At 48.7% G+C, this 19,018-nt stretch overlaps 1 protein-coding gene across 3 annotated transcripts in view; it reads left to right on the top strand.

Annotated features, from left to right (window-relative positions):
- The first annotated feature begins 4,539 nt into the window (after positions 1-4,539).
- Mmd2 (monocyte to macrophage differentiation associated 2) overlaps positions 4,540-19,018 on the top strand; it is a 50,136-nt gene continuing 35,657 nt past the window's right edge. Inside the window, exon 1 of one of the 3 annotated variants that reach the window (XM_058582457.1) lies at positions 4,540-4,740. In XM_058582457.1, coding sequence (XP_058438440.1) covers positions 4,694-4,740 — 47 coding nt within the window. In that variant the 5' untranslated portion in view covers positions 4,540-4,693. Of the gene's footprint in view, positions 4,741-5,804; positions 6,211-18,696; positions 18,837-19,018 lie in introns of those variants that run through there. The other 2 variants (XM_058582458.1, XM_058582456.1) reach the window with 2 other exon arrangements.

Here is a 19,018-nt window from a genome sequence, read left to right as displayed (position 1 = left end):
ATTAAAATCTGTCCTTGCCACTTAACAATGTGTCCAGCTTGGTTTATCTTCGACCCCGACCCCAAATACCTTGCCTGGCCCTTGGCTGTTTTTTTCAGGCTCTATCTTCTGGAAGATAGAGCCTGTGAGCCCCAAGGTGAAGACCAGTGCCCAGTCCAAGGCCTCACCCAGGCAGGGAGGCTGGGGCCCCGGAAGAGTAATTCTGAAAGCAAGCAGGGTGACTGGAGGGAGGTCATCTCGGCTTTAAGACATCTTGGCTTTAAGTCCTGTCTGTCACCAGCCATGGCTCCCAGCCTCAGTATGCCCTTGGGTCAAAGGGGAATCATTGTCTAGTTGTTGAAATGATGCATGAGCTCATGTTTGTAAAGAGTCAGGAACCGGGCAGCGACTCAAATTCATTGACAACAAACGAACAAACGGTTTGCAACTGTCCCATGTCCTCTAAGCTCAGGTGGCTAAAGACTGTGACTTCTGTGTCCCTCCTTGATTTCAGGCACTGCATGGGCACATCATAGGTGCCCGTTTAGTACCTACTGGCCTCGTGGGAATAGGCCGGGGACATGGGCAGGGCCTCTAGAGAAGGGCTGGGAAGCTGAGGTGGTGGGAGGGCTTTATTTAACTTTCTGCTTCCTGTTCCATCCCCCTAGGTCCCTGAACACAGTGTCAAAGCAGCTTCAGGGGGAGACAGACCCAGGTGGGGATTCCAGTTCACCTGGACAGTTTACTGTGCAACTTAAGGCACCAGAGCCCTAGTTTCCTGAGCTACCAAATCAGTCATGGGAACACCTACCATGTAGCCTGTACAGAGAGGGTTTGAGGAGAAATAGTTATATAGTGTATGTGTATGTGTGTGTGGGTGTGTGTGTGGGGAGGTGTGTTTTAGTAGGGACCACACCTAGGGCCTTGTGCATGCTCAGCAAACGCTCTACAGCTGAGCTATATCCCCAGACCAACAATGAGCTTTGAGTTAACAATGCTTTTGCCTTTGTGTTTGTCTTTGGTACTAGGAATTGAAGCCACATCACTGAGCCACATCCCCAGCCCTTTTTATCTTTATTATTTTGAGATAGGGTCGACCTAAGTTGCTTAAGGCTCCCTAAATTGCTGAGGTTGGCCTTGAACTTGGGATCCTCCTGCCTCAGTCTCCCAAATCCCTGGGATTACAGGCCGGCATCACTGTGCCCAGCTTGAGTAACAATGTTGTGTCCTGCTGTCCTTTGCCTCTCCAGTATCCTGGCAGGGTGAGTACTGTCACCTTTTAATTACAAATGGAGAAACTGAGACTCAAGTGTCAGGTACTTGGTCTTGGACACAAAGGTATGTGGTAGGGCCAAGCCTTGAACCCAGGTAAGGCCACCTGCGGAGATTTTGGCCATGGTCCGCCATGGCCCAGCTGGGTGGGTGTGGTACCTCCTGGAAGAGCAGGGAGGGGTTGTCTGGGCCAGGCAAGGCGGAGGGGGATGATCTATTTGGCTCATTCCCAGGAGTGGAAAGGAGAGGCTTCAGGGTCAAGTCTGAGACCACAGAGCTGGCAGAAGCTGTCTTTGGTCAAAGGGAAATAAAATCATCAGGAATGACCTCCAGGTAGCTGGTGGGTGAGTGGACTTATTGGGGGACAGGCCTTGGCCTTGAGGCTTGTCCTCCAGCCACCTCCATCTGTCTCCTCCCTCAGACATAGTCCAACCCAGACTCTGGTGCAGAAGTCAGGCCCTCTGTTGCCATAACAACTGGATCCTGGCAGTAAAAATAGTAACTTATTTTTTATTCAACTTCTTTAGCTCATGGAGAAGAAAATCCATTTCTAGGCTTGTATTTCATTTCAGGGGTCTCCTCTGGGGCCCTGTGGGGCTCACTGCCAACCTGCTTGCAGGTGGATGTTAGCTGGGGACCAGGAGGAGACTGTGAGAATCAGGGCTGTCCTGTCTTAGCCTGTTGGGAGCCATAGCTACCAGTGACCATCTGGAGCCTGGCCTGGCCTTCCCAGTAAGACAGGGGACCTTGGAGGAAACATTGTGGGCCTTCCACCTTTGCAAAGCCAGCATAGACCTTTCTGGGAGCTGAGGTTGAGGGATGGGGCCAAGGTGTATTTGGTACCTGGGGACAGGTGATAGGAGTGCAATGAGTGAGGCCTGGTTCTGCAGGATTGGGTTGGGGAGCAGAGAAATGCAGGACTTGCATTTCAACTCCCAGAGCCCTGAGAAATCATTAGTTTATGAAAGCTGTGTGTTGGGCAATGAGCTCAGAGTTCAGAGAATGGGGCCCCTGCACAGTCCCTGTCCCCATGGATCACATGCTCTTGGAAAGATCTCTGGCCCCCTAGACCTGTTTTTCCCTCTTCCGTAAGAGGGGAGGGGAGGCACTGACCACCGAGCAATGGTTCATTCATTTGAGAGAGAGAGAGAGAGAGAGAGAGAGAGAGAGAGAGAGAATGAATTTCAGTATTTATTTTTTAGTTTTTTCAGTGGACACAACATCTTTGTTTGTATGTGGTGCTGAGAATCGAACCTGGGCCGCACGCATACCAGGTGAGCGCGCTACCGCTTGAGCCACATCCCCAGCCCAAGGTTCATTCATTTTTAACCATAACTTACACTAAGAAATTCTTCTCCATCCCAACTGGGACACACAACCAACCAGAAGTGTCATGGACTTGCCTTCTCCCAACATGTGCAAATACCTTCCAGTTGCTTCTCCTGTCTCATCTGCCTTTGAAATGCTGCTACTACCCACTAAGTGGATGCCATGATAGTAAGTACATTGCTAGCCCCTAGAACTTTCTACATTTTTGCAAAGGATCCTATAGGGTAGCCACTGGCCACACCTAACTTATAAGGCCAAGGAACTGCATTTTTAATTTATTTTGAAGTACTGGGGATTGAACTCGGGGGAGTACTCTACCACTGGCTACATCCTCAGGCCCCCCCCTTTTCTGATATATGGTCTCACTAAGTTGCCAAGGCTGGCCTTGAACCTGTGATCCTCCTGCTTCAGCCTCTCAAGTGGCTGAATTATTACTTAATTCTACTTAATGTCAATGCAAATAGTCACATAAGGCTGGTGGCTACTGTATTGGAAGTCTACTTAGTGGAGATGAACAAGTTGAAACCTGGGGAGCCCTCCAGCTTGGGCCTCCCCAACCCTCCTGTCACCATCCCAGGCAGACACCACACTGGTGGATGTCCTGTCCTTCCTGCTCCTCTGGCCTGCACCAGCCTTACACTTTGTTTCAAGCCAACATTGACCTCAAGCTCACTTGGCCAAAACCCAGTTCGAAATCTTTCCTCCCACTCCCTATTGCTCCTCCTCTGGTCTCCCCAGTGCAGGCCAAGTGGTACCACGTCTCACCTAATAGGGCCAGCCCAAACCTCAGGGGTCATCCCTGACTTCTCTGCTCCCATCTCCTAACCTATCATCAGGGCTTCTGGGTCTTGCCCCCTAAAGATCCCTGGATCCCTTCTCTGTCCTCACTTCTAGCACCTCCCCAGGCCCCTCTACCCCCTACCCTGCAGTGCTCTCTGAATGCATCCACTTGATAGATGTGTGTGTCCACCCTTGGGCCCAGCTTTTGGAATGCAGAGATGAATTTGGTGGAGTACTTGTGTCTCTTTGTTTCTTTTTCTAGTTCCTTAAGGGGGTTGGGTGCAGGTGGGATTATCCTCCCAGAGTGCAGTAGGATCTCGAACAAAGCATTGATATAAAAAGGAACAGTCAGTTGGAACTCGGGAAGAAGGGGTGGAGATGGAAGGTGTGTGTGTGTGGGGGGGGATAGGCCTTCCCTTCAATTTGGGAACCAGTCCTTGTGTCCCCCAGGTGGTGTTGACATTTCTTCCACATGGAAGGCCACCTCGCCTCCAGCAGCCCCCAAGGGTGTCAAACCTACCATCAGATGACTGGTCTCCCAGAGCCCACAACCCCCACAAGGGCCCCTCAAGGAGAAAGTTGGATTTTGTAGAAGATCTGGGAGTGGGGCTGAGGGGCAGATCCTGGGAATATTGGAATCCTGCAACCAAAGGCCGATATCCCTGTCTCAGGGTAAAGAAGGTCCCCAGAGTCACACTGTCCTGGGTGAAGAGGGCTCCTGGAGATCGTGGCCATTCCTGGGCGGATCCTATGGTGCTGTCGCGCCTCTCAGGGGTGCAAAGGGGAGGCGCCGGCGGGGGGAATCATGAGCCACAAGTAGACCAGGCGGCCACCCCAGGGCCGAATGGCGGACGTGTGGGCAGTGTCCCCTCTTGTTTCTTGCCCAGCCCCTGCCGGCTGGGTTAGGGTGGCTTCGTCTAGTCCAGGCGGTCTTCTGTTCGCTTGATAAACTACCAGTGGAGGGGTCTCGGAAAAAGAGGCTGGATTAGGGCCCCGGTCCCGTGCCACCCCCAGCTCCCAGCGAGGGCGGGAGAGAGGGGGCCGCCCGGGCCAAGCGATTGGTGGCGCGCGCCTGGAGCCCCCCCGCCCCCGCCCCCGCCACCATCTGCTCGGGATTTGGCGGCGGCGGCGGCGGCTCCGGGCGCCTCTTGCTCCGGCTCGGCTCCGGCTTGAGCTCCGGCTCGGGCTCCGGGCACCGACCGGGTCTGCTCGGCCCCCGTGCGCCCCGGGCCCGCGCGCTCCCACCTGCTGCACCCGCGCCCCGAGCCTCCCCCGCGGCCCGCCAAGTTCCCAGTGTCGAAGCCCAGGGCTGGGTGCTGATGGAACCGCCGCGATGTTTGCTCCCAGGCTGCTGGATTTCCAAAAGACGAAATACGCGAGGTGAGCCGCGCGAGGCGCGGGGGCGGGGGCGGCCGCCTCCGGGCGCTGGGGCCGCCGCGCTCCCGTCGCCCGCTGCCCGGAGAATTGGAGTTGATGGATGAACCCCTGGCCCGGCCAGGGGGGGGGGGGCAAAAAAATCAGAAACGGTACAGCATCGACTTCCTAAATGAATGGTATTTGCTATTTTGCGCTCTGGACTCGGGAACAGCTTGGATTCCCGGCTCTTTCTCTCTTAGCTGGGTACCCTTTGGCGAGTCGCTTCATCTCTCATCTGTACACATTTGCAAAAAGGGGATCATGAGAGTCCCCATCGCTAGGGCCCCCGTGAGGATTAATTGAGATGATCCTTGGAAAGCACTCAGCACTGCGCCTGGGGCCGAGGAATTGCTGGGTAGAGACCGAGGAATTGCTCGATCTCTACCCAGCGCTGCTGTTAACGATGAAGGGTGCTTGCACGTCACCTCTGTGCACTTATCCCCCATCTGTCCACCCGCACAGCGAGGTGGAGGAATGGGTAAGTGCTCTTTCCAGATGGGGGAAACTGAGACTCAGGACCCAGGAGGAGCTGATTGCATATCCTGGTCTTTTCACGGTGTCAATCTCCGGGTCCCCTCTGAGCTTCGGTTTCTTTCGTAAAATGGTCATGACAGATACTGCCACAGACTGCTGAGCGGTAGTCAGGCTCCAGCTGTCCGGACTCCCAGATAAGGGGCAAGAGTTACAATGATTAAATTTATCAGTGATTTTTTTATTGGGGCCCTGCTTGCCTGAAAGCTGACATAGAAAACCTCTCCTGAAGTCCCTGGCAGTCTCCAGCGGTCTTTAGGGACACTGGCTGATCTGGTGGGGCAGCCCCCTGGAGCTCTGTGGAGGGAGCACCCTACCTGCCCTGCCTGGTCACCTTTCACCCTTCCTGGGCTTGGATCTGGATCTTCCTGGGCAGGGGGCAGGTGCAAGCCCCAGTCCGTGGTACATTTGAGATAGATTGGCATCATTTTCCACATTCATATCAGCGTGGCTCATTACCTCCCCGCGGGTGTCCAGAGCTCCTAGTGCTCATGAAGTCCCTACAAGTTCCAGTCAAACAGCATAACTTGAGCTTAGAGACCCAGGGTCTGTTAAGGGTAGGGCAGGCTGAAGGACAGGAGTGAGCCCTTCCCCCTCCATCTCAGTCTCCAGTTCCTCTTGGAGCCGGAGTCCCTCTGGGAAAGGCGATGTGCCTGAGTACAACTTGACAGTGATTCTTGGGGATTTTCTCTTGACCAGATAGTGAAGTGCCCACTTCTCTGTAGTGGGTACTTGGAACTTCCAAAGGCTTGTTCTCAAGGGTTCTGAGTGTTGGCTTGAGGCAATAGTTGATAAGGAAGAGAAGAGAAGGAAGAAGCCCAGGGTCAAGGCCAAAGATGCAAATACTCAGGGAAGGAGCTCTGAACCCTGTGCAGTGGGCGCTCACCTGCTGTGTGATCTCAGGTAGGTGTTTCAGCCTTTCTGTTCCTTAATTGGTTCATCTGTAAAGACAGGAGGGTTGGTCCAAATAATCTCTAGATTTGAGCTCCAGTGTTGCAGCCTCTGGAATGGGGCTCTCCAGCTGGGGCAGGAGCTGGATCAGGGGCTCCTTTTATTCTTGGGCTGATGTAGTGTCTCTGATGGGTCCCCTGAGGAAATGGATTACATTGATTAGATCTATTTCCGTTCCCTTCCTCACTGTGCAGCCCTTATGAGCCCTTAATGAATGCTTCTTGATTGAATGAGTTTAATGGTAGAACCCAGGTCTGCCCATTAGAAATATACGAGCCACAGATGTAATTTAAAATTTTCTTAGGACAATAAGATATAATATTAGGCCAGCAGTGTAGTTAAGTCTTCATATGCAGAGCATTATGATTTCAACGTGTGATCCATGTGAACATATAATTCATTAAAATTTTTGCATTTTTCACCATGTTTTTAATATCTGATGTGTATTTTATACTTATGGCTAATCTGAACTTGGACTAGCATATTCCAAGTGCCCAAAAACCACATGTGGCTAATGTCCACCATATTGAATAGCACAGTAATAGCGTCTATGGAGAGAATGGCTTTTCTATTTCAAGAAACATACTTATCATAAAGCTATTGGAATGGAGACAGTGTGGTCTTGATGCAGAGCCAGACAAATTGACCAATGGAGCAGAATAGAGAAGTCTATTCTATGTGTAGTCCACGCTTGTAAAGGCATTTGATCTTTGACAAAGGTGGCATTGCTGATCAACCTAGGCAAGGATGGTGTATTGAATCAATGGTATTGGAGATAATTGATTATCCAGATGGGGGCAATGAAGCTGGATTCCTACGTCACACCATACAGAAAGGGTGTTTCTGGATGGAGTAAAGATTTAAAAGTAAAATAATAATTAAAATATAATTAAAAATTTATATTATAAATACTTTGGAAATCAGAAACTGTCACATAGAGTTGGCATGTGAACCTCCTAAGACTCAGTGGTCCTCTTCTGCATTTCTCCCCGTGCATACCAGAGGAAATGGACAGGAATCCTCTCAGTAGCATTGTTCATAGAGAGGCCTGGATACATCCCCAACATCCATTGCTGACAAAGGATGTGGTCTAAATTCACACACAGGAGAAGAATCCAGCAGTAAAAACAAACTCCAGTTCCAGGCAACTATGTGGCTAGATCTTGCAGACATAACAGAACATAGAAGAATGCAATCAGATACCACTTGAAAACAGGCAAACTTTCTATATTTTTAAGAGCACCTAGGAAAGGGTCTAAAGGGTCAGTCTGTGGTTCCCCGTGGGAAGGGAGAGAAGAGGTCTGCTATGGCTTGGAGTGGTTTGACTCCACCAAAACTCATGCTGAGACTTGATTTCCACTATGGTAGAGCTGGAGATGAGACCACTTTTCTAGTATGCATGGGGTCCTGGGTTCGATCCTTAGTACCACCACCACCAAAAGAAAGAATTTATGATGCACTTGGGTTAGTACCTTTGTTTCCCTGGTGAGTAAGTTCTCCCTCTCAGGGGACTGGATTTGTCATGCAAAGTGTAGGTTGTTCCAGAGGGAGCCTCTCCCTCCTGGTTTGCCTCTTCCTCGTGCACCTGCTTGCCCTGGCACTTCCTGCCATGGGATGAAGCCAACCAGATGCTGGTTCTCAGACTTCCCAGACTCTAGGTCCATGAGCCAAAGTGAATCTCCATTCTTTCCAAGTCACCGGGTCTCTAGTGTTTTGTTACAGCAACAAAAAATGGACGAAGACAAGGTTGGGGTTAGGGAGGGCACAGGGCGTGCTTCTGGGTCCTGGCAATGATGTATTTATTGACTTGGGAGGAAAACCAAGCTGGATTTTTTGGAGCCCTATAAGTAGTACACTGCTCACATCCCCTGGGGGAGACTTATTCATGAGGTCTCAAGGAGCATGCCCACCACACAGCACCGGGCATCTGAGTAGGTACCAGAAAAGTCTGTTGAACAAATACTGGCTGTGTGAGGTTGGACGAGTGAATTGACCTCTGGAGATGTCAGTCCCCTCTGTTGCATATGCCGTGTGACTTTAAATAGGGGTAGTTACTTAAACAACTTATGGTCCTTCTGTGATGGTAGTATGTGCTCCTTGGAAAATAATTTTATATAATTTAAAATAGGTCTGCAATGGTCACCTTTAATTCCTCATCATTAGATTGTTACTATTAATGTTTTGTCATGTTTTTTTCCTAGTCTTTTTTTCTTATACTTTGAAAAAAAAATAGTTGATACTCTATATAATGCATTGTAGCCTAATTTAAAAGTTTTCTTTTTCTTTTCTTTTTTTTTTAACCAGGGATTGAACCCAGGGACACTTAACCTCTGAGCCACATCCCCAGCCCCTTAATTTTTTTTTTTTACTTGTAGATTAATACATCTACAAGTAAATTAATTTAATTTAATTTATTTAATATATTTATTTTTTAGTTGTAGGTGGACACAATACCTTTATTTTGTTTATTTATTTTTATGTGGTGCTGCGGATCAAACCCAGTGCCTCACATGTGCTAGGCGAGCGCTCTACCACTGAGCTACAACCCCAGCCCCTGCATCCCCCACCTTTATAAAAATTTTTTATTTAGAAACAGGGTCTCACTAACTTTGCTTAGGGTTTTTCTAAGTTGCTGAGGCTAGCCTCGAAATTGTGATCCTCCTGCCTCGTTCTCCTGAGCTGCTGGAATTACAGGTGTGTGGCCATGATACCAAGCTCTAATTTAAAATTTCTGACCTGCTGTAATCCTGTTTTGTCTTTAATAATTATTCACAACCTCAGTTTAATGTGTGCCTACTAGTCCATCTTTATTATTTCCTACTTTTGGACATTTGAGTGTTTCTTGGATTCCACTTCTGTAAATGATGCCACCCAAGACGTCCCTGGAGCAGTGTTCAGGAGGACTTGAGTGGAGCATACTCGATCCATTGTCAGTTCCAGGCAGTACTAGCCAAGGCCTGTGGTTCCCAAGCTCACTTTCTGCCCAGTGGACACTGACCAGGTCAAACGGGCCCTAATGTGAACGGCCCCTGCTGTGGAATTTCCACCCTGGGGCTTGCAGTACCTCCCAAGGCCAGAGAGGCAAAGGTCAAGGCAAAGGTCCAGCTGTTTGCATGGAGGGGCTCTTGTGGGAGGGGGCTGGGAGCTCATGCTTCAAGTTTGCCCTGGCTGTATGGCCTTGCTCATCTGTGGGCTGTGAGGAGGGTCCTTAAGGCCCAGAGTGGCCCTGTTTGGCCATGTGTAGACTCAGTTCCTGTCTTACTGCCTAAATGCCCCTTTGAAGCCACTTAAACCCACTCACATTCCAGCTGGGACCTTGGCTTTGGGAAGCCAGTGGGTTCTACCAACAGTTCTTATAGAGATGATTAAAATAGTGTACATGAGGGCTGGGGCTATAGCTCAGCTAGTAGAGTGCTTGCCTCCCATGCACAAGGCCCTGGGTTCAATCCCCAGCACTATGTGAGGCACAGCACCTGGTATACAGTTGGGTGCTCAAAAGGGCTGGCTGTTTATGTCAGCATTATTATTTTCAGTCTGCCCTTTCCCAGAGAGGCTTTGGGACATTTTGTAAAAAAGCAAGTTCCTATCCTCTCTGCAGCACCTCTGACTCTTTCTTTCTTTTCTTTTTCTTTCTTTTTTTTTTTTTCTGGTACCAGAGGTTGAACCCAGGGTCGCTTAACCACTGAGCCACATCCCCAGCCCTTTTTAATATTTTATTTTGAGACAGGGGCTCGCTGAGTTGCTTAGAGTGTGGCTGAGGCTGGCTTTGAATTCACGATCCTCCTGCCTCAGCCTCCTAAACTCCTGGGATTATAGGTGGTCACCATCACACCCGGCTCCATTGGTTTTTTGTGTGTGCAGAGAGCAGGTGATGGGGAGGTGAAGTTCATCACTCCTATCTTGCTGGGGTTATTGCCGAGGGCCCTGCACAGGGTTTCCTGGAGTAGGGGAAAATGGGCCCTGACTGTGTGCTAGGCACTTTCCAACATCATCTCATTTAATTTTTCCAGCAATCCAATGAGTAGATATTGTTCTTTCTTTCTTTTGTTTAATCCCTGTTTGGTTTGCCCAAGGTCTCAGGCCAAGTGGTAAGATCCCATTTTGGTATATTGGTTTCTTCTCTGCTTTTCTGCCTTTCATGTGAATCATGCCAATGCCAACCAACGCCAATGGCAGTACCAACTCCCTCCCTGTGAGACACATGGCTTCAGATTCGGATTTGGTGTCCTCTACCTGCCCACGCCTGGGCTCTCAGAACACACCATCAGTACGCCAAGCCCCTTTATTCATTCACTGACCAGCTGCTCAAACATCTGTGGGGCTGGAGCAAATGCACAAGTGGAAGCCCACATTCCATATGCCTGAATATTTCAAGTTAACATCCAAGCTGACAAGCTTTTCAGCCAAAGGGGTTTTGTCCTGCTTTTGTGACAATTATGTGTCTATAGAGATAGTACTGAACACTCTATAAATGGCGGCCATTATATGATTGAAGTCTGGCCAAGTTCAGAGATGATTGAGTTTGACTATTTAGACGTATATTTTCGCATTTGCTGCTGGGCTAGCAGTGTTAGCATGAGCAATAACCTCACCCCCTACATCATTTATTAATCGTTATATATTTTCATGCAATTATTTCCTGACTTTAGTGCAGCAAAATCATTGTTATTTGTCTTCACAGTTTCCACTGAAATTTGGGTTCTGTTTTGATAGTAATACTCTAAAGCTGGGTTGTCAGATACAGTAGCACTAACCACCTGTGGCTACTGAAATTGAAATTAATTACATTAAATGAAATGAACAAGCCAGCTCACTTTCACTGGCTGTGTTTCAAGTACTTGGTGGCCTCCTGTGACTAGTTGGTACCATATTGGACATGCAGAGATGCAGAACATTTCTGTTATGGATTAGATAGGAGGTGTTCCCCAAGAGCTCATGTGTAAGACAATGCGAGAAAGTTTAGAGGTGACATGATTCCGTTATGAGAGTCTTAACCTAATCAGTGCATTAATCCACCGATATGAATTAACTGTATAGTAACTGGAGGCAGGTAGGGTATGGCTGGAGGAGGTGGGTCACTGGGGCATGCCTTTCGGGTTTATATTTTATCCCTGATGAGTGGAGCTCTCTCTGCTTCCTGCTTGCTATGTCCTGAGCTGCCTTCCTCCTCCGTGCCCTCCTGCCATGATGTTCTGCCTCATCTTGGACCCAGAACAATGGAACCAGCCATCTATGAACTGAGATCTCTGAAACCATCAATTCCAAATAAAACTTTTCCTCCTCTAAAATGGTTCTTGTCGGGTCTTTTTGATCCCAGGGGTGAAAAAAAAGAAAATGGAACAAAACCATTTCATCATTGTAGAAATTTTCTCCTGGTGAGCAATGGTCTAAAGGATTTAAATGTACAATGTAAGGAAAGAAAACCTACATGCATAGATTAAAACAAGTAGAAAAACATGGAAACATTTCAATGGCTTTTATTCTAAAATACCCAGAGTTTTCGGTTATATTTAAAAGGGAACAGGTAAATTAGGGAGTCACAAGTATAAAATTTACAGTCCAAGGGCCGGGGGTGTGGCTCAGTGGTGGAGTGCTTGCCTAGCACCCCCAAGGCTCCAGGTTCAATCCCCAGCACTGGAAGGAAAAAAAAATTACAGTCCAAAGGATTTCAAGAAAGCTGAAATAAAATATCCCTTTGGGTTTCTGGGAAATATAATTGAATCTTATGAAATGAAACCATTCAATAAGAGTTCCACATGCACCAAGTTGCCAGTGTTTGAGTCTCTCCCTGTGCTGCGCCAGCTCAGAAGCATCATGAACCTATTAACGTGACCCAGTGTCCTGAGCAGACACGTCCTCCTGGAAGTCCCCAGGGCTCTTCGGGAGCACAGCGGACACTTGGGAGGACAGGGAGAGGAGCAGGAACTCCATCATTGGGACTCCAGGAAATAGAGCTTTCTGGGGCAGCACTCATGCTTCCTGGGGGGAGGGTTTGACAGAGGCTTCAGCCTATCTTTTCCTCTGACCTAAGTCTGTCTGTGCTCAAATCCTCCTGTCTCCATAGTAGGTTGTGACACATCCCACAAACCCATGCAGCATCTGGATGCAGCAGTCATTTTGTAGCTGTCGTCATTATTGTGAAATATGCATGATGGAAAATTTACCATTATAACCTTTCTTTTTTTTTGCAGGGGGGTGGGGTGGGTACCAGGGATTGAACCCAGGGGTACTTAACCACTGAGCCACATCCCCAGCCCTTTTTACTTTTTTTAAATTTAGAGACAGAGTCTCACTGAGTTGGTTAGGGCCTCGCTAAATTTCTACAGCTGGCTTTGAACTTGAGACCCTCCTGCCTCAGCTTCCCCTGTTGCTGGGATTACAGGCGTGCACCATGGCACCCAGCTCATTGTGACCATTTTCAAGTGCATGGTTGGTTCAGTGGCATTAAGCACATGTATATCACCCATCCACAGAACTCTTTTACTTTCTCAAAGTGGATCTCGGTTGCCATTAAACACTGACTCCCCATGTCCCAGCCCCTGGCTGTTCTTTCTGTCTCCGGGTTTTTGCCTCCTCTGGGAACCTCCTATGAGTGGAATCCCTACTCTCTGTGTCCTTTTGTGAATGACTTATTTCACATCATGTCCTCAAGACGCCTCCATATTGTAGCAGGTGTCAGATTGTCCTGCCTTTTAAAAGCTGAATCATATTCCATGCAGTCACTTTTTGTTTTGGTACTGGGGATTGAACCCAGGGGCACTTAATGACTGAGCCACATCCCAGCCCTCTTTTTGTATTTTATTTAGAGACAGGATCTTGCTGAGTTGCTTAGGGCCTCACTAAGTTTCTGAAGCTGGCTTTGAACTTGCAATCCTCCTTCCTCAGCCTCCTGAGCCACTGGGATTACAGGTGAGCACCTGGCTTGTTCTGCCTTTTAAAAGTTGAATAACCTACGGCTATGCAGTTATCTTCTGTTTGGAGGACTTAGGAAGAATTGTGGATCAGGGCCTGCCCGGCGTTGGTCAGGAAGTGGATGTTTAGGATTATGTGTCAGGCTGAGCCGGTAATGAGCTCAGGATCCCCAGTGACCACAGTGCTCCAGGGCTCTTGAACAAATCAATCTGTGTCAGTGACAGCAGGGTCCCCTGTACTCTGACCTATGATATGCTGCACAGACAGGCAACTTCGGAGTTCAAGGAAAGTTCCTCTGCTCAGAACAGTCTGACATCAAGGTCACAAGTGTTCAGTTCTCTATAGACACCGTTGTCTTATAATTCAATTCATTTCTGACATTAACTATCCAGAGTTATCACAGGTCAAAGGCTCAGTCCCACAGACTGTCTCTGGTTTGTCGCCAGTCCTGAGTAATGGGTCTCCAGGTTACCCATGCTCTGTCCCATGGGGTACAAACCTGGGATTCTCGAGTCAAGGAAACATTTACTTTTGTTGACCCGTTTACTGTAAAGGATATTGTAATGGATGCAGATGAACACCGGATGAAGGAGTGCACAGGCAAGTCCTCAAGGGCAAGAGCCTCTGTCCCTGCTGACTTGGGGTGGGAATGCACATTCACTACCCTGGAAGTTTAGCGCTTTGACCTGTTTAGAGCTTTGACACAGCTTCCACTGAGCTGATTAAATCACCAGTCATTCATTGGCAACTGCCCTCAGGTCCTATACCTCTCTTCCTCCTCCTCCTCCTCCTGGGCTGTGGCAAGGTCCAGACGTGCTGAAAGTTCCTGACTCTAGTCTTAAGGTTGTGACCACCTGAGGCTACCAGGGGCCACCGAGAGGCACCTCCTTAGCAGGGACTCCAGTGCTGGAAGGGGCTTGTTACGAATCACAAATGACACTCCTCTCATCCTGACCTTGGAAATCCCAAGGGTTTTAGAAACTCTTATGCCGGGAACTGGGGATGAAAGCCAAATAGATACTTCTTATTCTGTCCCAGGCTCACAGGCCTCGTCTAGTAACGTGCTTGTTAGAAATACTGACTGCTGGGCTCCCCTCCTAGACCTATCAAATCAGAATCTTCATTTTTATAAGATCCCTTGGTAACTTATGCTCATGAAAGTTTGAGATGTGCTAATCCAAAGGACAGGTTTCTTTAAGGATGGTTCTGCCTGTTTAATAGAATTATCAGGTATATTATTATATTATATCAGGTATATTATCATATCATTACCTGTTTAATAGAATTATCAGGTAAACAATATACTCGCCACCATCTATTACTGTGGCCAGGACAGACATCACTAATCCATTGTGGAATAATCAACCATCCTTCCCATTGAGCACAGAAAGAGCCCAGCTACATCAGTCTGTTGCTCCCAATGGACAGAGAAGCAAATCAATAACATAGTGAGGTCAGATAAATAAGTGTGGACTGAGGTTGGTTTACACTGATTCCCAATTTCCCAGATGGCCACTAGTTTTGTTCTTATTAATCACATCACAGTAATGAAGTCTACCATTTATCAAATGTCTAGTATATTCTGAACTCTGATCGGGGCGTTATGTACATTGATTCTGATCCATTCCAGACCCTGCCAGATAGATGTAACAGCCCCATCTTCCAGATGAAGATGCTCAAGTTCAGAGTGAGGTTGATTGGACAGCCTGTGAGAGGCAGAGCCAGTGCAAACTGAGGTCTGTCTGCCCTGGGTCTGTGATCTTGCCAGTTGGATTGTGATCAAATCCAGCTGTTCTCTCCACCCATCCCAGACCTACCCTAAGCCCCAACTGCCAGAGCTCCTAGGCTGAGGTCTGAACCTCTGCAGCCCTGAGGCTCTGTCATGTTTGCGGATCTCACTAACCAAATAGCGGGATCACCAGAGGGCAAGAGGGCGGCCAAGGACTGATGCGCCCTGGGGATTCTGTGGTTCTGATGTTAATAATTACCACTTCAGTTTGAGTCTGTAGCTGGAGATGGGGCAGGAGAGGGAGAGAGGTTGGATCCTGTTTTGATGATGTTTGATCTTAGGGAGGACAAGCAGGAATACCTTTACTGCCCTCACCCGGACACGGACACATGGGGTGCCCCCAACATAAGTCTTTATTCCATTCACTCATTGTGTCAGGAATTGCAGTGCCTGTGATGTGTGGGCAGTGTCCTAGGTCCTGGGGATACAGGGCTGCCCCGGTTGATCCTCTGTCTCGCTGCAGCTCATGCAGTGTGTGTGGGAGGCAGATGACCCGGGAGACTTCATGATAGCACTTCTGGTAGGCAGGTGTCCAGGCAAAGGTGGAGGATAGACAAAGCAAGGATCATGATGCCTTCCTAGGGCTGTTTGCAGGATGACGTAAAGTAGCATTCAGTAGGTGCCAGTTAAATGGTGGGCTGATGCAAGGGAGCTGTCCTTTTAGCACCTCAGATTGCAGGCTCACTGTGTTGCCCAAGCTGGCCTCAGACTCCTGGACTCAAGCAATCCTCCTGCCTCAGCCTCCCAAGAACCTGGGAATCACAGGCAGGAGCCACCGTGATTCTCCTAGATGAAGAGCTGAACTGAGAAATCTGTAGGAGGGAACAGGAAGTGAGATCCATCTGGAAACTCCTGTCACCACCCTGCAGAAACACACCTTCAGATTCATCCAGGCACAGCCCACCCTTCTAGTTTGTCCCAAGCCCCAGCTTCCCTGGCACATGGCCTTGAGCCTTCCTTGGAGAGCAGAGGATGGTGCTGCAGGACCTGTCCCTTTGCTGACCTCCCTGCACACAGACCATAACCTGCTTGCAGCAGGGGTGGGCTGGGGGCTGTTCAGACCCCCTTGAGTTCCGTGAGGGGCTGGTGCGTTCTGGGATGTGATGGTCATCCCAGACTTTTCCACCACCCAAGCTGGTCGGCTGGCTCATGGGTTCATTTGAAAGCCTTGTCACAAAGCACAGAGCCAGGGGCCAGGGGAGAATCAGATGCAGGGCTTGCTTCTTCCCTCCAGACGCTAACGATCTTGTCTCCTAACAACTCATGGGAGCAAATACCAGAACTGAGATGGTGCTCAATGGGCAGGGAATGTGGGCACCATTTCTGATTGAGTGCTCCAGTGAGGAGGGCTTGGGAGTAGATTTAGAAATCCCAATTTGAACTGTTGCAAAAAAGGAGAGAAAAGAAAAGAGGAGGAATGAAGGAAGGGGATAGAAAGAAGCAAAGGAGGAAAAGGAAAAAAAATAAATGGATTGGTGTTTAGAACTAAAAAGGACAAAAATTACCAGGTTCAGGTACAGCTGGATCCAGGGACTCCAAGAGGACCCCGAGATCCTGCGTTTACCGCTGTGGCCTCTCGTGGCTCTGTTCTCCGCATGGCTCACAGCCCTTGGGAGAAAGAGTTTCTTTTTCTCAGCAGGTCCACCACACCCTGGGGTCTCTGCAGTGCACACCTATCCTCTAATTTATCACTGGTGGCAGGGATGGGCTGTGCCTGGTTCACCTCATGTCTCCTCCCTTCAAGTTTGGAAATAGGGAGTTGGGCATGGCTTGGGGTGGAACGGGGAGCAGCACCATCTAAACTCGGGAAGTTGGGGGAGGCCAAGGTACAGATGAGGTGGTGGGAAGACCCACGAGGGGAGGGGTCCATGCCCATCAGTTGGCTGCTCTGTGGGCCCCCATGGAGCCACTGAGGGCTTTAAAACTGAAAGTGGCAAGATTTGGCTTTAGAAAGAGGAATTGGGAGCCGGGAACCTCAGGGACTGCCAAGGTGGACACCAGGGTGGTGTTTCCTGGGATTGCTGAGAAGCAGGCCAGTGGGTGGAGTCCCACGCTCTCGCAGGTGGTGCATGGGGACTGGTCACTCCCTGGACTGCTCAAAAGTTATGGGTGGACATCATGCTTCTCGACCTTGAGGACTTCAGGACCAGAGTGCTTTCTTATGGAATGAAGTCAAGCCGGGCGTGGTGGCGCATGCCTATAATCCCAGTGACTCGGGAGGCTGAGTCAGGAGGATCACAAGTTCGAAGCCAGCCTCAACCACTTAGCAAGGCCCTAAGCAACTCAGAGAGAACTTGCCTTAAAATACAATATAAAAAAGGACTGGGGATGTGGCTCTGGGTTCAATCCCCAGTACCAAAAAGAAAAAATAAAATAAAAAGTAAAGGAAAGAAATGAGGTCAAAATCAGGAACTTTAGCCTTAAAAAGAGATGACATGTGTCATGCTTTAGCAGGGACAAACCGTGAGATATTCTGTTCACAAAAAGATGAACAGCATGTGATTGCCCCATAGAGACAGAAAGGGGCATCAGGGGTGCTGGGGACTGGGGGATGGGAGTTAGTGTTAAATGGGGACAGAATTTGAATTTGGGAAGATAAAAACATTTTGGAAATGGATGGTGGTGACGGCTGCACAACATGAATGTACTTAATTAACACTTAAAAATGGTTAAGATGGCATATTTGAGGTATATTTAACTACAATTAAAATTGTTTAAAAAACTTAGCTGAAAATGGTAACATTAGCAGGTGACTTATTAATTGTGAAGGGAAAGAGAAAAAGAGGAATATTCGTATTGATGCAATATTATTATCAAATTGTCTTAGCCTGTTGGGGCTGGTACTATAAAATACCATAGACCAGTCAGCTTACACATGACAAAAGTTTATCTCTAAAAGTTCTGGAGGCTGCAAGTCTCGGGATCATGGTTAGATTCTCTTGTAGGTTGTAGAAGGCCAACTTTTCATTGTATTCTCAGAGGGCAGAAGTGGAAGAGCTCTCTGGTGTCATCTTCTTCTGTTTTTTTTTTTTTGTACTGGGCATTGAGCCCAGAGGCACTTAACCACTGAGCCACATCCCTGCCCCGCCGCCCCCCCCCCCCGATTTTTTTTTTAAATTCTGAGACAGTGTCTTGCTAAGTTACTTAAGGCCTCAGTAGGTTGCTGAGGCTGGGTTTGACCTCATAATCCTCCTGCCTCAGCCCACTGTGTTGCTGGGATTATAGGCGTGTGCCATCACGTCCAGCTTCTGGTGTCCTCTTCGTTGTCTCCCCCTCCCCCTCCCCTCCCCCTCCCTCTTCCTCTCCCCTTCCTCTCCTCCCCCTCCTCCTCCTCCTTTTTTTTCTTTTGGTACTGGGGATTGAACTCAAGGGCACTTGCCACTGAGCCACGTCCCCAGCCCTATTTCATATTCTATTTAGAGACAGGGTCTCATTGAGTTGCTTAGCACCTTGCTAAGTTGCTGAGGCTGGTTTTGAACTCCCGATCCTCCAGTCTCAGCCTCCCAAACCGCTGGGATTACAGGCGTGTGCCACCCTGCCTGGCTCTGGTGTCTTCTTACAAGGGCACAAGTTCCATTTTCGAGGGCCCCACCTTCCAACCTAATCACTCCCAAAGCCCCCACCCAACATCACTAGAGTCAGGCTCGTGACATATGCATTCATGGGGGCACAAACATGCAGTCCACACACTAATGCATATTCAGATTCTATTCTATATTCTATTCTATATTCAGATTCTACTGATTGTGCCGATGTCCATCCCAGCGGGTCCTTCCAGGAAGCTTCCTCTGATCCAGGATCTAGCTGGGAATGGTGCATTCACACCTGTTGACATCCCTGACTCCAGAACGCCTCCCCAGCCTCCCTCTCTTTCAGGGTATTCACATTTCTAAATTATCCATCCTGTAAAGTTGCATTTGGTAGCACTGTGTGTGTGTGTGTGTGTGTGTGTGTTGTGGGGTATTATACAAGTCCTACACTACTCAATGTGAAAACTTTCATTCATAGGAGTATAGAGAATGGGGTAACACGCCCCTGACATCCAGCCTTAAATGAACA

The sequence above is a fragment of the Marmota monax genome, unplaced genomic scaffold, assembly GCF_021218885.2.
Source record: "Marmota monax isolate L192 unplaced genomic scaffold, Marmota_monax_Labrador192_F-V1.1 WCK01_AAM20220418_F8-fsc00148, whole genome shotgun sequence".
Taxonomy (NCBI): domain Eukaryota; kingdom Metazoa; phylum Chordata; class Mammalia; order Rodentia; family Sciuridae; genus Marmota; species Marmota monax.
This window is presented reverse-complemented; position numbering and strand designations above follow the sequence as displayed.